Here is a 17,533-nt window from a genome sequence, read left to right on the forward strand (position 1 = left end):
GGGCCCAGTCACCTGATTGTGATGATTTGCCCGAAGTCGAGCTCGTAGTTGTTGACTTGTGCGATGAAGATGGCTGCCAGGGCCTCGTATAGAGCTGTGCCATCCATGTTAATGGTCGCGCCTACGGGCAGAACGAACCTGGTGATGCGCTTGTCCACCCCGTTGTTGTCTTCCAAGCACCTGAACGTAATGGGGAGTGTTGCCGAGCTGAAAGGAAACCCCAAACACCATGAAAGAGCCACACCCAACCTCTGCACCAGGGAGGGGGCCCTGGCCGGAGGCGTTTTGTGACCCCACTCACTCAGCAATAGACCCTGAAGGCTACTGGAGCCTACGCTGGGGGGAAGGACCAAGGGCTTGGCCCCTGGCATGGTGCCTCCAAGAACCTCTGTATTGTAGAGTGAGGCAGAAAGGTGGAAAGGGACTTGCCCAAAGTGACATGGAGAGTTAAGCTCAGAGCAAAGAGCAGAACCCAGGTTTCCTGACTCCCAGAGCTCTAACCACCAGACCATGCTGCCTTCCTCTAGGAAATAGCAAAGGCCACGCACTCCAGCATGCTTGGCCCTTCCCTGGTTTGTTATTATCCCACATCCCTGCTTTCTTGCCCTGCAAGGTGTAGAGGGGGAGGTCAGAAGTGGCTGCTGGGAGTCAGTGCAGACTGAGTGGGTCTCTTGGTGGTATAGTGCACTTTGAAGCTGCCTGAGAGTGTCAGGACTCCCAGCCCTGCTGCTGGCTGGGAGTGACGGTGTCAGGCCAGGAGTGGGGCCTCGCAGCAGGTTCCGCAGAAAGCTGTTTGTACTGCAGGAGTGTGGCACCATCTTGAGCTTCTTTGCACCAGTCTTAGACAAGGGTCTTGAGGCCCTTCTCCCCAATCACTGAGAAAGACTAGACAGCCTTGTCTGAGTGTGTATGTGTGAGTGTGTGAGAGCACATGTGAGTGCATGTGTGTGAGTGCGCATGTGTGAGTGCGTGTGAGAGCGGGTGTGTGAGAGCGCATGTGAATGTGTGTGAGCATTTGTGTGTGTGACTGCGTGTCTGTGAGAGCGCATGTGTGTGTATGAGAGCACGTGTGAGCGTGTCTGTGAATGTGTGTGTGAGAGGCAGGCTGAGCAGTCTCCCCCAGGCCAGGCCAGTGGTATATGAGTTTGGGCCCTGAGCTCAGGCGTGCAGTCCAGGACCAGCGGCTAAGTCCCCACCATCTCCTCCCCAGACAGATATGTTCGCCTCCTTGGTGGCTGGCACATACACTAATGCACGTAGATGGAGGCAGCCTGCCCTCATGATCACAGCTCCAATCCAGGGCCAAAGAAGGCCATGGGACTTTGTTGGGCTTGGGACTGGGTTCTAGGGCAAGAAGCTGGGAATCCCACCCCACAGCCTTGCGGTGGCAAGAGTTCAGCACTCACTGAGAATAACGAGAGCTTCTGAGCATGTGTCCCATGATGTCTAATTAGCTCCCCAGCCCTCCCCCACAGGTAGGGTTGCCAACTTTCTAATTGCACAAAACCCTTCATCAGCAACACCCTTGCCACGCCCCTGCCCTGCCCCACCCCTGAGGCCCCACACTCCACTCACTCTAGCCCTCCTCCCTCCTTCGCTCGCTCTCCCGCACCCTCACTCACTTTCACTGGGCTGGGGCAGAGGGTTGAGCTGTGGGAGGGGGTACAGGCTCTGGGCTGGGGGTGTGGGCTCTGGGGTGGGGCCAGAAATGAGGGGTTCAGGGTGTGGGAGGGGGCTCTGGGCTGGGGCAGTGGGTTGGGGTGCAGGAAGGGGTGCAGGGTGCAGACTCCGGGAGGGAGGAAGGGGGTGGGAGTGGGTTCTGATCTGGGGCAGAGGATTCGGGCTCCAGCTGGGCAGCGCTTACCTCAGGTGGCTCCCAGTCGGCGGCGCAGTGGGGCTAAGGCAGGCTCCCTGCCTGCCCTGGCTCCATGCTGCTCCTGGAAGTGGCCGGCATGTCTGACCCCTGGCGGAGACACAGCCAGGCAGTTCTGCACAGTGCACACTGCCCGCATCCACAGGCGCCATCCCCACAGCTCCCACTGGTGTGGTTCCTGGCCAACGGGAGCTGCGGAGCTGGCGCTCGGGGCAAGGGTAGTGCACGGAGCTTCCCTGATCACCCCTGTGCCTAGGGGCTGCAGGGACATGCTGGCTGCTTCCAGGAGCTGCATGGAGCCAGGGCAGGCAGGGAGCCTGCCTTAGCCCCACTGTGCTGCTGACCAGACTTTTAACAGCCCGGTCAGCAGTGTTGACCGGAGCCGCCAGGGTCCTTTTTCGACTGGGAATTCCGGTTGAAAACCAGATGCCTGGCAACCCTGCCCACGGGTTGCTGTGCCCCTGCCCAGCGCAGTCTGCCTGGGGAAGCAGCATACCTTGAGGAGGTGCCCAGTGCGGTGATGAGGGCCTGCAGAAGGCCTGTGATGAACACCCATGGGTTCTTGTGGGTGACAATGAAGTACAGCAGCGGCAGGACACACAGGGAGTGTATGAGCAACCCCACGATGACGGTGAGCGTGTACATTCCCAGCTGGCCCCCCATTACTGCTAAGTTGTCCATCTCCAGAATCTTGCCAGCGATTAAGAATAGGATCCCGACGGGGGCGTACCTGTCACAGAACACAGGGACCAGGGCTTAGAACTGGCCTCCAGAATCGCACATAACTGCATCGGCTCTCCCACGCTGTACAGAGCCACAGGAGGTTGGGGCACCCAAAGACACAGGCCACGCATGAAGTCGCCAGACGGGGTTTTAGCTGCCCCCTCCTGGAAGCTGCAGGGACAGCAGAGAGCTGACCTGTGGATTCAAATGACCAAGCAATGTCTGTCTGTCAATGGCCTCAGTCCCCTGCTGGCTGCACAGGCTGGGGCACTGGGTGGGATTGCTCCTCCACTGAAATCCACCCCTCTGTGATAGCACTGGCCTCTGCATGACGGGCTCTCCAAATCCCTTTCTGTCCCCTCCCAGCCAGGCCCCTCCACCTGGAGGGCAGTATTAACTCAGGGCGAGGTACAGGCAGGAGCATCATGGAAACACTGGCTATGCAGATATTTTCATGTAAACCCTTCTTGAAATATCGGTGGGACTCAGGGGAGCAAATGTTGCTAGCAATGCTGAACTTGGGTCCAAGCAGAGAAGTAAAAGGAGAGGCTGGTCAGGAAACATTTTGTCTGAAGTATGTTTGCATCAGCCCTTACATCCTCTCCTGCGTTGGGACCTGCCCTCTCTGCTCCTCCATTTCCGTCTCACCCCACAGAACTTCCTAACTAGGGCTCCCAGCTCCGATCCCATCCCGCGAGTGCAGGGCTCCCAGCTCCGATGCCATCCCGTGAACACAGGGCTCCCAGCTCCCATCCTATCCTGGCAGCGCAGGGCTCCCGGCTCCGATATACCATTCTGAGAACGCAGGGCTCCCGGCTCTGATCCCATCCCGCGAGCACAGGGCTCTAGGCTCTGATCCCATCCCGCAAGCGCAGAACTCCCGCCTCCCATCCCATCCTGCGGGAGCAGAGCTCCCAGCTCTGATCCATCCTGCGGGTGCAGGGCTCCCATCCCACGAGCACAGGGCTCCCAGATCCCATTCCATGAGTACAGGGCTCTCAGCTCCCATCCATCCTGCGGGTGCAGAGCTCCCGGCTCTGATCCATCTAGTGAGTGCAGGGCTGCCTTTCAGCGGGAGGCGCCCTAGTGCTGAGATGGAGGCGGTCACAGGAAGGTAAAATTAGGGAAAGATAAAAGAGAACCATGCCTCCATGGACACACCCTTCAGGTACTCAGGGTCCCACTCAGGACTCCCGGCTCCCAGTCAGAGCTCAGACTGTGGCTTTGAGGCTTACACTCGTGGCTCAGGGCTCACCCCTAGGGACTCCCATTCAAGTGTTCGTATTCAAGAGGCTCAGGGCTCACACTCAGCCATGTGGGAAGTTTGGAACAGTTCAGGCATCTTGGCTTTCCTCTGCCCCTCCCGGCCTCAGCGTGAAAGCACATTCCCAGCAGGAGGCAGCAGCTAGGGCTCCCCGGAGGCAGCCTGTCCTTGGGAGATTTGACCTGATTTGAATAATGTGCCAGACCTTTAGGGGCTTGTCTGCCCCTGTGCCCCTTGGCAGCTCCCTTGACCATAGCTCTCCCCAACTCACCCTGGCCCTTGCATAGTAGAAATCTCCTGCAACTCAGGTTGCAGTCATTGAATGTGCCCTTTCCTTCAGCTGGGCATGCATGAGAGCAAAGCATTTAGAAGCCAAATAACTTTGATGTCAGTGATCAGAGGAGGGAGTTGTTGGTTCTAGCCCCGCATGAGCCAGGGACAGGGAGAACAGGCTCCTCACAAGCTGTACTCACTAGCTTGACTTGGTGCATTGCTGTTTAAGGAGGTGGCTCAGTGTTGCAGGTGCTGCAAGGAGCCTTCCCTTCTGAATCACTATGATGGTCCCAATGCAGTGGACAAGCGGCCATTTCCCAACAGACACCATCACAGAAAATAGTCTCAGCAGAGAGACCCGGCCTGCCAGTCCAGCACATTCCATCAGTTCATGGGAAAGGGAAAACGCCACATCCCACCCGTGACAGGAAACACTGTGCTATTAATCCTTCCATGCAAAGCCGTCACAGGACTGAACAGATGGTCAAACTGAGTCACACAGAGGTTATGTGGTTTGCCCAGCATCACAGAGTGACCCAGTGACAGAGAGGAAGATAAAAAACAGGAGTCCTGACTCCAGAGTTGGCTTTCGATCAACATTTTTAGTGGTCCATGAGTTTGGGGTTCTGAATTTTGTAAGACAGATCTGCCTCCTTCAATCTCCATTTTTCAACAGTCTGAGGGTCCCTTCCCCACAAAATACCCACCAGCCGAGGGTGCCCTGAGCTAGGAGCCAGGAGTGTCAGGAGTTCAAGGCTCAGAATCTCCAGTCAATACTGTCACCTATTCATAGCTTCCAAGACCCAGAAGAGACCTTTGTGATCACCTAGTCTGAATCCCTGGATAGCACAGGCCAGAGACCTACCCCAGGAGAACTCCTAGAGTGGGCCCCTTAGAAAAAATCCAATCTTGATTTAAATATTGTTTATGATGGAGAATCCACCATGCCCCATAGTAAATTGTTCCAATGGTTAACTACTCTTACCATTAAAAATGTGTGCCTTATTTTCAATCTGAATTGGGCTATCTTCAATGTTCAGCCATTGGATAGTGTTAGATCTGTGCTTGGCTGAAAAGCCCATTATCAAATATTTGTTCCCCATGTAGGTATTTAGAGTGTAATTAACTTGCCCCTTAACCTTCTCTTTGTTATAATTGACTGAGCTCCTTGAGTCTATCACTACAAAGCATGTTTTCTAATCCTTTAGTCATTCTCATGGCTTTTCTCTGAACCCTCTCAAATGTACCAACATCCTTCTTGAATTGTGAGCACCAGAACTGGACACAGAATTCCAGCAACAGTCACACCAGGGCCAATACAGAAGTAAAATAACCTCTCTACTCCTACTTGAGATTTCCCTTGCTTATGCACCGAAGGATTGCATTAGACCTTTGGAGTGCAGCGTTGCACTGGGAGCTCATGTTCAGCTGATTGTCCACCTCTACCATGACCCCTGAATCTTTTTCAGAGTCACTGCTTCCCAGGATAGTGTTCCCCATCCTGGAAGTAGGGCCTCCATTCTTTGTTTCCAGATGTACACAGGTATATTTTGCTGTATTAAAAGTATATTTTGCTTCCCAAGCAATCCAGATCTGACCTCTACCATATTTACCACTCCCACAATTTTTGTGTCATCCACAAACTTTATTATTGATGATTTGATGTCTTCTTTCAGATTATTGATAAAAATGTTAAGTAGCATAGGGCCAAGAACTGATCCCTGTGGGACCCCACTAGAAACACACCCACTCAATGATTCCCCATTTACAATGATATTTTGAGACCTATCAGTTAGTCAGTTTTTAATCCATTTAGTGTGCACCGTGTTAATTTTACAACCACCTAGATTTTTAATCAAAATGTCCTTTGATAACCAATATGGCCTCTTCCTTGACAGGGGGATTGTGGCTTTTGGGGCAACTAGGGCTATGTTTACACTAGCACTTGTGTCGGTAAAACTTTGAGTCCGGGGTATGAAAAAACACCCCCTGACAGACATAAGTTTCACAGACAAAAGCGTCGGTGTGGGCTGCGCTATGTTGGCAGGAGACACTCTGCTGCCGACAGAGCTACTGCCACTCGTTGGGGTGGTTTAATTACGCTGGTGGGAGAGCAGCCACACAGGAGACCTTACAGCGGTGCCGCTGCAGCGATAGGGCTGTGCCCCTGTAAGGTCTGTAGTGTAGACACAGCCTCATAAAGTGGCCTTAATTCACAGTCATTCACTTTGTTCTGATTCAATTCTTCCTCCCAGCTGACTTGGCTCATAATTGTTTTCAGCTTTGTGAAACTGGCCCTTTTAAAGCACCAAGTATTGATATCACTGGACTCCATTCTGTTTGTACATTATAAATGTGATAAGTCATGATCACTTGTGCCTAAGCTACCATTCATTTTTAGTTCTGTGCTCAGTTCCTCTTTAGCTGTCAAGACAAGGTCTAATATAGACTTCCCCCATGTTGGATGCAACACTTTTTGAGTTCACAGCCCTTTTTGCTGGGCAAGGCTTCAGACCCCTACCTTAGGAAGACCAGTATCATCCCCCCATTTTACAGCTAACAGGACTCCTGGCAATTAGAAACAGATGCCAGATCTCTAATACCCAGATCCAAGATTCAGTCACTCCTCCTTTCAACTAGAGTCTGCTGAACCTATGCACTTGGCTCTCTGGCTGCAGCAACTGCTCTAACCACTCCTGTCCCAGGCTCAGAAACAGAACCCCGGAGTCCTGACACCCAGTATTCTACTGCTGTGTTGCAAGCAATGTATTGTCCACTGATAAAACGTGTGTCACACACCCCTCTATTGGCTGAGCCATACAGAGGATAACAGCCTACTACTGCTACCAGCAACACTTTTAGCTCAAGGGGCAAATATATGTTAAATGCCCCAAAACTTCATTACTGCAGAGTTAAAGTTGCCCAGTGGTGCCTCCTGCCCTTCCAGAATGTGGACAGTGGCTAAACCAAAACCTCTGAAAATCAGAAAATACAAAGTTAAGGTACATGCCAGCCCTGCAATGCAACCTTAACTGTGCCAATTCTGGAGCTGGTAACAGCCACTGGGAATGGGTTAAAGGTTAACAAACTACCAAGGAAAGTGGTGGATTCTTCACCTCTTGATCTCCACAAATGCAGACTGATCACCCTTCTGGAGGGTGCTGTAGTCAGACACAAGTTATTAGTCTCAGTACAGGAGTATCTGGATAAAAAGGCAGGACATTGACACAGGGCAATCTGGATTGCTTGGGAAGCTGGGCACAGGCAAACAATACATATTTTTAAAGTACCTACACGGGAACAGAAATTTGATACCAGAGCACTCTGCACTCTAGCAGAGAAAGGTCTAACATGTTAATGGCTGGAAGCTGAAGCCAGATAAATTCAGTCTAGCAATAAGACACACATCTTTAATAATGAGGGTAGTTAACCATTGGAACAACTTAATGAGGGTTGTGGCATGTGTGACGATGCACCCCATAATGCTTTACGGAAATATGCGCATGAATGTAAATATGACATGGCTGGAATATGTTTTATGCTACATATGCCATGTAACATCTCTCTGCAAAGGTTATGATCTACTGAATACATTCATCCTATCTGTATACATGTATCATTTTTGTATTTGAAGTTATAAATATTGGCTATGTACTTGTTTAATTTTAAATAGCCTCAGTGAAGCAGTTGGTTAGCTTCCTGAGAAAATACTATTCTCAGTAAGTGCCCAATCAAGAAACACTTAAGTCAACAATGAATGTGGAGATGCCAATCCACATCTGAGCTTTCCCAGGAATGTGGCTTGGCTGGTAAGGAACTCAGTCTGCATGGACATGTGACTTGCCAATGTGACTCCAAAACTCCATTTTGTAGCTGGATTCTACACAGGGGGAGGGAGGGGTGTCCACCCACAAGAGAAAGTCTATTTAAACCCCTGGGAGACCCCTCCATTTTGTCTTCAGTTGGCTCAAGAGATAGCCTCTCCACCTCAAAGGATACCTGAAAGAAACCAGGACTACAGGAGGTGTAAGTGATTGCTGGACCCAGACTAGAAGGAGACTAGTCTGTAAAAGGAAGATTACTGGAATTCCTCTGAGGGTGAGGTTATATCTGCATTCAGTTTTCTTACTGTATTAGGCATAGACTTGCATGTTTTATTTTATTTTGTTTGGTAATTTACTTTGTTTTGTCTGTCATCACTTGGAACCACTTAAATCCTACTTTTTGTATTTAATAAAATCACTTTTTACTTATTAATTAACCCAGAGTATGTATTAATACCTGGGGGGGGGGGGGTGCAAACAGCTGAGCATATCTCTCTATCAGTGTTATAGAGGGCGAACAATTTATGAATTTATCCTATATAAGCTTTATACAGGGTAAAACAGGTTTATTTGGGGTTTGGACCCCACTGGGAGTTGGGCATCTGAGTGTTAAAGACAGGAACACTTCTTAAGCTGCTTTCAGTTTGTGGACGTGGTTCAGACCTGGGCCTGTGTTTGTAGCCGGCAAGCATGTCTGGCACAACCAGGCAGGGTTCTGGAGTCCCAAGCTGGCAGGAAAGGCGGGGCAGAAGTACTCTTGGCAAATCAGTGGCCAGCCCCAAGGGGGTTTCTGTGATCCAACCCGTCACAGCATGTATCTTAATTTTGTATTTCCTAGTTTTCAGAGGTTTCTGTTTAGTCTCTCTCCACACTCTGGAAGGACATGGGGCACAGCTGGCCAATCGTAACACTGCATTATGGCTTTTGAGCGTTTAATTTCTTTGCTTTTAAAAACAATATTTTCTCTGCACCCCCATGTACTCCCACCCTCTCCACTGTCTCTGGCTCTGAGGCAACGATTACCCTGGCCACAGAACACATTGCTCCATATTAGTCCCTTTGCTGCCCCTGCATCGCTTCCTGTCTCCGCCTCTCCAGCACACCCTGCTTCACCCTCCTTCCCACAGAGAGGCAGGCATCAGGACAGGACCCACATTGAGGAGTTGTGGGTGCAGGGGTGAGGATGCAGCAGCAGTTCAGGGACTAGCATGGAGTCAGTGGGGACTTTTTTTGAAGAGGTGGACAAACTTGGGGGGCAATGGATGTGAGAGTTTTGGGAGACTGACAAAACCAGCATCCCCCTCTGCACAGCTCTGACCCCCTCCTTTTCTCCCCACTCTTCAATGCACTGTTCTAATACCCCCACCGCTCCAAAACCCCATATTCCCTGCAATTGTTCAGATTCCTCCCCACTGCTCCAATGCCGCTCCATCTCCAACATTCTCTGCACTATGCCATTGCAGTCTGACATCCCCTGCAGCTCTTAGCCCACCCACTGCTCCGGACACTACACACCAGCTCCACTCTCCTTCTTGCCACTCCATGCCCTGGTAAGCTTGGAGGGCTTCTGAGAAAGGAAGGTAGTGGGGCTGAGAGAAGTGCATGAACCAGCTGGAGGCAGAAGATTTGAGATGCAGAATCCCTGCCCCAAATCTGGTCCTAGTGTTCAGGGAAGAGGCTCTGCACATCTATCTGCAGCACAGATGGCTGAGAGGTGTGAAGTGGCCCATTCACCCAAAGAGATGCTCTTGGAGACTAGCTGGAGGAGCCAGGAGGACATTAAGCTAGCAACACAAGGGGAGGATACTAAGAAGGCAAATGTGGTACAAACTCAAATGCAGTATGCTGGGAACAAATTGAACTGATGTGGCAAAGAATGAGAAGAGAAGAAATTTTTCAGTTGTTTTAATGCAAAGCTAAGAGTCTGGGTACCAAGCAAGAGGAATTGGAAATTTTCATTGATAGAGAAGAAATTAGATATTATTGAAACCTGGTGCGACAATTCACATAACTGGAATGTTAAAATCACTGCTTATAACCTGTTTAGAAAGATTTGAGTGGGCAAAAGACACCATTACTAAGAGGTAATGTGTTAGAGGTATCAATGACTCAGACCTAGGGATGTTGTATGCATATGGATCAAAGTGCTATTAGCAAAGCCCAGACCACTGAATCAAACCAGAGAACAGCATGAGTTACTTCTGTCTGTACTGTGTGTTCAGAAAAATTGTGTTGTTATGAGGGACTTCAATCTGGGAGACATATGCTGGAGGTTGCATTCAGCCAGCAGTGAAACATTGTTAGAGTTTCTAAAAAATATAGAAAATAATTTTCTAACACAAAAGGTATTGCATCCAACATGAAGGAATGCTATACTGGATACAGATGAATTAATCACAGGGTTGGGAGCTGGTGGTTGTCTAAGGACCAGTGATCATGACCTGGTTACATTCAATACAGGTAAACAGAGGACAGGCCCAGCCTAATTCCCCAACACTGAGGAAAAAGTCTGAGCAAAATTGACTGCGAGAAAAAATGTAGACAGAAAAATGTGGATTACAATGGCGAGTTCTCTAAGAAGCGTTCATTAGATGCCCCAAAGCCACAATTCCACACGAAAGAGGACAACTTTGGCTAAAAGCCCATCCATGGTTCAATGGGGACATGAAGGCAGCAGTTAGAAATAGAAAAGCATAATATAACGAATGGAAAAAAGGGGAATAGATAAATACAACAAAGGGTAGAAAATTAATAAGGAAAGTAAAGACTTCAGGGAAAAATCCATGGCTGGCAGGGCTAAAGAAAATCAGTGGGGCCACTAGACAACCAAGGTGTAAAGGAGCGCTGAAGAAAGACAAGGCCATTGTGGAGAAGCTAAATGAATTCTTTGTATCAGTCTTCATTGCTGAAGATGGGAGGCAGATTCCCACACCTGAGCCATTCTTATTAGATGACATATCTGAGGAACTGTTGCAGATTGAGATGTCAGTAGAGGAGGTTTTGGATCAAATTGTTAAATTAACCAGTAATAAGTCACCAGAACCAGATGGTGTTAGGATATAGATATTCAGGCCTGTCTGTAAAGGCCTATACTCTAAGAATTTAGGTGTATTCTTATCACTTGGCTAGTGATAGAGGTATAAAAGAAAGAATCAAAATCACTGTCTGCTGGTGTAAGGGCCTTCTCTTACTGTGACAGTCTGAGGCCCTGTTCTTAGGCTAAGACCTTTGGCTAAGCAGCAGAGGCAGCCATAAGCTGGGAAGCAAACAGTCACATCCTCACATTCCAAACTAGTCACACTGAAATAAGGTGCTATTCGGCTGTTAGGAATACAATCCTGTCCTGATAGTTCCTATCACCTCCAGAGAAAGGGAAGTGCCTAGAAAATGTAAAAGGAAACTTAGTTTGATAGCATCCTGTCTGGCAAGAACTCATTTATCAATAGCTGGGATGTGAAATCCTCACTTCTGTATTGTTTTGTCATTATAGTTCCTACTTTTCTATTGTTTGTCTGTATAATCTCTGTCTGGTTCTGTGATTGTTCCTGTCTGCTGTATAATTAATTTTGCTGGGTGTAAACTAATTAAGGTGGTAGGATATAATTGGTTACAATATGTTAGGATTGGTTAGTTAAATTTCAGGAAAATGATTGGTTAAGGTATAGCTAAGCAGAACTCAAGTTTTACTATATAATCTGTAGTCAATGAGGAAGTGACTGGGTGTGGGTGGGGGTGGGCATGTGGGTGTGTGAGATGGGAACAGGGAATGGGGGTAAGAAAATTGGAATCATGTTTTGCTAAAGGGGGAGATGGGAACAGGGAATGGGGGTAAGAAAATTGGAATCATGTTTTGCTAAAGGGGGAAATGGGAACAGGGAATGGGAGTAAGGAAGTTGGAATCATGTTTGGCTAAGGGTAGGAATGGGAACAGGGACACAGGTGTAAGGCTCTGTGGTGTCAGAGCTGGGAAGGAGGATACTAAGGAAGGAAACTGGAATCATGCTTGCTGGAAGTTCACCCCAATAAACATCGAATTGTTTGCACCTTTGGACTTCGGGTATTGTTGCTCTCTGTTCATGCGAGAAGGACCAGGGAAGTAAGTGGGTGAAGGAATAAGCCCCCTAACAGATGGTATTCATCCAAGAGTTCTGAAGGAATTCAAATGTGAAATTGCAGAACTACTAACTGTGGTCTGTGACCTATCGCTTAAATCAGCCTCTGGACCAGATGACTGGAGGGTAGCTAATGTGACGCCTTTTTAAAAAGGGCTCCAGGGGCGATCCTGACAATTACAGGCTGGTAAAGCTAACTTCAATGCCAGGCAACTTAGTTGAAACTACAGGAAAGAACAGAATTATCAGACACATAAATTAAGACAATTTGTTGAGCAAGAGTCAACAAGGTTTTTGTAAAAGGAAATCATGCTTCATCAATCTATGAGAATTCTCTGAGGGAGTCAACGAGCCTGTGGACAAGGGTGATCCAGTGGACAGAGTGCACATAGACTTTCAGAAAGCCTTTGACAAGGTCTCTCCCCAAAGGCTCTTGAACAGAGTAAGCTGTCATGGGGTAAGAAGAAAGGTTCTCTCCTGGATCAGTAACTGGTTAAAATATAGGAAACAAAGGGTAGGAATAAATGGTTTTCAGAATGAAGAGGTAAATAGCAGTGTGCCCCAGGGATCTGTACTGGGACCAGAGTTGTTCAACATATTCATAATTGATCTGGAAAGGGGGGTAAATAGGGAAGTGGCAAAATTTGCAGACAATACAAAATTACTCAAGATAGTTGTCCAAAGGTGACTGTGAAGAGCTACAAAGGGATCTCACAAAACTGGGTGACTGGGTAACAAAATGGCAGATAAAATCAATGTTGATAAATGCAAAGTAATGCACATTGGAAAACATAATCCCAACTATACATATAAAATGATGGGGTCTAAATTAGCTGTTACCACTCAAGAAAGAAATCTTGCAGTCACTGTGGATAGTTCTCTGAAAACATCCACTCAATATGCAGTGGCAGTCAAAAAATTTAACAGACATGTCAGGAACCACTAGGAAAGGGAGAGATAATACGACAGAAAATATCACAATGCCACTATACAAATCCATGGTAGGCCATCACCTTGAATACTATGTGCAGTTCTGGTTGCCTCATTTCAAAAAGGATATATTGGAATTGGAAAAGGTACAGAAAAGGGCAACAGAAACGGTTGAGACGGAACAACTTCCATACAAGGAGAGATTAAAAAGACTGGAAATGTTCAGCTTGGAAATGAGACCAATAAGGAGGGATATGATAGAGGTCTAAAAAATCATGACTGGTGTAGTGAAAGTGGATAAGGAAGCTTTATTTACCCCTTCACATAACACAAGAACCTCATGCTCTGAGTGTCCCTAAGCCTCTGACTGCCAGAAACTGGGACTGGACGACAGGGGATGGATCACTCAATCATTGCTCTGTTCTGTTCCTTTCCTTTGAAGCGTCTGGCATTGGCCATAGTCAGAAGACAGGATCCAGGGCTAGATGGACCATTGATCGGACCCAGTATTGCTGGTCTTATATTAAGAAGAAATTTAAGTATATTAGGAAAAAAAGGACTCCAAGCAATGGTATAGGCCCACTACTATTAATGGTAAACGTTAATAACGATGCACAAAGGCAGAAGAGTTTAGTACGGAAGCTCACTGTGAATGGGCAGGCAGCAGATGGATAGGAGGGGGAGCGAGGGGAGCTACTTAGAATTGGTGGGGGGAGGGATGGGAGAGGGGCAGCTGGCAACAGGCTGGGAAAGGGTGTCCCAGCAGTTCCTACTGGCATTCCTACAGCAATTCCTTGGCAGCTGGTGCCCAGTGCCCTGTGCTCCTTCCATTCCTCACCCTACTCTGACAGCTGGCACATATGTTCCTGCCCCTCTCTGGGCCAAGTGTCTCCACCAGGACCCATGGAGGCTGGAAGGCAGGGACAGGACTGGTGTTCCTACCTGCTCCTCGTGGCCAACCTGATCTCAGAGGAAGCTCCAGCCCCTCTTCCCAATCCCACCGTCATTTCCATGAGATATTTTGGGGGGAAACATTGGAAGGGGCAGAAACATACATGAGACCCCCCCAAATATTTCCCTCGAGGGGGCACTAGTCCCCCACACCCATTGTTCCGCTGCCCCTGGTTCAATAAGTATTTCTATTCTGTATTTGGAAAGAGGCAGGATGATGTACTCATATCACATAGGGATGATGAAATCCTTTCAACCGGATTAGTAAATTAGGAGGATGCTAATATCTACCAGGGATAAATATTTTTAAATTAGCGGGCCCAGTTAATTTGCACCCTAGAGTGCTTAAAGAGCTGGCTGAGGATATTTCTGGCCTGCTGATGTTAATTTTTCATAAATTTTGGAAAACCAGGACAATTCCAGATCACTGGAAGAGTGCTAATGCTGTGCCAATATTCAAAAAAGGCAGGTGTGATGACCTGGGTAACTATAGGTCAGTTAGCCATGAAGGCAAAATAATGGAAAAACTGATACAGGATTCAATCAATAAAGAATCCAAGAACAGGAATACAATTAATGCCAGTCAACATAGTTTTATGGAAAATACGTCTGGCAATTTTGTTTCCAAATATGGCAAACAATACTGATTTCATTCTTTGAAGTGATTACAAGGTTGGTTGATAAAAATAACTGCATAGATATAATATACTTAAACTTTGGTAAGACATTTGAGTTAGTACCACATGACATTCTAATTAAAAATTAGCACTGTACAATCTCAACAGAACAATTGATTATGTTCAATTGATTAAAAACAAAGTAGTTGTCAGTGTGGATTCACCGAAAGGGGATGTTTCTACTGGTGTTCCACAGGGTTTGGTACTTGGCCCAACACCATTCAACATTAACTAAAACTCCTGGAAAACAGCTGGGAGGAAAGCTCTGTGTGTGCCACACTCACAGCTTGCCCCTTTAGGTAACGTCTTAGTGACCCCCCCACTTCAGCTCTCTGGTCCTCCAAGGAGGCCTCAAGCAGCATCAAGGAAGTCATGTCCTGGCCTCCTTGATATATCTATGATAAAAACAACAAACAAAACCCAACACACACTTGTGAATTAAAATCCCATCCAGGCACTAAGGAGCAAAATGGGGGCCACACCCATTTATTTTCCCTGTGTATCTCACCTTTAAAATTACCCCCATCTCTCATCAGGTCTCCTTGCCCCACCCACCCTGCTCCTCACCAGATGATAATGGCCACCAGCCTCATGATGGCTTCGTTGAGGCAGTTGAAGAACTCCTGCAGGGCCCGTCCCTTCTGCTTCAGGCTGCCAATCACCAGGCCAAAGCACACGGAGAACACCACCAGGCCCAGCGCATTCACCCCGTTGGCAGAGCCGGGGATAGGGATGGTTTCCTCGAAGCTCAGCACTTCCTGGAGGCTCCTAAGGGTGCGTGTGACGTTCTCCAGAGTGCCGGTGACATTCTCAGGCATGGAAGCCTGTGAGCTGGCCGTGGTCCCTGCTGTGTCATTGCTGCTGCGGAGGATGGTTCTGGCGAAGACCCTGGTGCTGTATTGCGTCTTGTACTGAAATGATACACCATTGTCAGCCGTGCCCACAAGCCTCTGCACAATAACCCTGCTCTTCTCCACAGGGCCTGAGCCTGAACTCCCAGGGACTTGGCTGACAACTGTTTGGGCCTAATTCCCTGGCTCAGTGCAAGGATTCACAGACGTCTAGATCATAGAGCGTAAGGCTATAAAGGACCATTAGATCATCAGGCCTGACCTCCTGTAAAGCAAAGGCCCTTACATTTCACCCAGTTCCCCCTGCGTTGAGCCCAATAACTTGGGTTTAGCCAATGCAGAATTTCCAGAAAGCATCCGGTCTAGAACTGAAGACATCAAGAGATGAGAATCCACCTTTTCCCTGGATAGCTGATCGAACTCTAAGGTTTCAGAGTAGCAGCCGTGTTAGTCTGTATTCGCAAAAAGAACAGGAGGACTTGTGGCACCTTAGAGACTAACAAATTTATTTGAGCCTAAGCTTTCGTGAGCTACAGCTCACTTCATCGGATGCATTCAGTGGAAAATACAGTGAGGAGATTTATATACACACAGAACACGAAAAAATGGGTGTTTATCATATACACTGTAAGGAGAGTGATCACTTAAGATGAGCTAATACCAGCAGGAGAGCAGGGGGCGGGTGCGGGGGGAGAGAAAACCTTTTGTAGTGATAATCAAGGTGGGCCATTTCCAGCAGTTGATAAGAACATCTGAGGAATGGGGGGGGGGGGAGGGAAGAGAGGGGAAATAGTTTTACTTTGTGTAATGACCCATCCACTCCCAGTCTCTATTCAAGCCTAAGTTAATTGTATCCAGTTTGCAAATTAATTCCAATTCAGCAGTCTCTTGTTAGAGTCTGTTTCTGAAGTCTTTTTGTTGTAATATTGCGACTTTTAGGTCTGTAATCGAGTGACCAGAGAGATTGAAGTGTTCTCCGACTGGTTTATGAATGTTATAATTCTTGACATCTGATTTGTGTCCATTTATTCTTTTACGTAGAGAGGGTCCAGTTTGACCAATGTACATGGCAGAGGGGCATTGCTGGCACATGATGGCATAAGTGATCACTCTCCTTACAGTGTGTATGATAACACCCATTTTTTCATGTTCTGTGTGCATATAAATCTCCTTACTGTATTTTCCACTGAATGCAACAGATGAAGTGAGCTGTAGCTCACGAAAGCTTATGCTCAAATAAATTGGTTAGTCTCTAAGGTGCCACAAGTACTCCTTTTCTTTTTGTGAACTCTTTAAGTCTCTCAGTGTCAGGCATTTTCTCCAGGCCTCAAATGAAATGTGTGGATTTTTTCTGCACCCTCTCAATTTTTGAAACATCCTTTAAAAAATCTAGATCCCAGACCTGGACACAGCATTCTAGGGCCAGTCTCACCACTGCTAAACACAGGTAGAAACATCTCCCAACTCCTATTCACTGCACCCCTATTTATCCATCCAAGGGTCGCATTAGCTCTTCCTGCCACAGCATTGCACCGGGAGCTTGTGTTCCATGGCTTGTCCACTATGACCCCTAGATCCTTTTCAGAGTCACTGGATACAGGGTCCGGCCCCCCATTCTGTAGGTGTGGCCTGCATTCCTTTGCCTAGATGTCTGACTTTGCATTTGGCTGTATTAAAACACATATTGTTTGAATGGGACCAGCTTACCAAGCGACCCAGATGCTGTGCTACTTACACTCAGGGAAAGAAGTCTCTTCTTCAGCTCCGCAGGGGATGGTGCAATGGCTAGCACTGTGAGTGGGGAATCCCATTTGGTGTCATTTTACACCCAACTGTTACCGTTGGGCCAGATATTCATACTTGTGCTATGGGCCCTTTATATTGCTCCTGAGGTGCTATAAAGGGGCAGGGGAACAGCCCTGGGGGAGCTCCCCTTGTTCACAGGCAGTACAGGGCTGGCATATAAGGGGCCCCACACTGCCCCTTGGCAGGCCCCTGAGAGGAGCAAGCCAAGAGCAGGAAGGGTAGTGGCCAGAACAGTCTGTGCTCCAGCAA

The 17,533-nt window shown here is 47.9% G+C and overlaps 1 protein-coding gene across 1 annotated transcript in view; it reads right to left on the reverse strand.

Annotated features, from left to right (window-relative positions):
* The window catches only part of LOC140903081 (excitatory amino acid transporter 1), a 124,208-nt gene that overhangs the window by 23,524 nt on the left and 83,151 nt on the right, over positions 1-17,533 (reverse strand). Inside the window, exons 6-8 of the mRNA XM_073323802.2 lie at positions 15,195-15,538; positions 2,370-2,603; positions 13-207 (exon numbers count right to left, since the gene is read on the reverse strand). Coding sequence (XP_073179903.1) covers positions 13-207; positions 2,370-2,603; positions 15,195-15,538 — 773 coding nt within the window. The remainder of the gene's footprint in view (positions 1-12; positions 208-2,369; positions 2,604-15,194; positions 15,539-17,533) is intronic.

This window comes from Lepidochelys kempii, chromosome 25, assembly GCF_965140285.1.
Source record: "Lepidochelys kempii isolate rLepKem1 chromosome 25, rLepKem1.hap1, whole genome shotgun sequence".
NCBI lineage: Eukaryota > Metazoa > Chordata > Testudines > Cheloniidae > Lepidochelys > Lepidochelys kempii.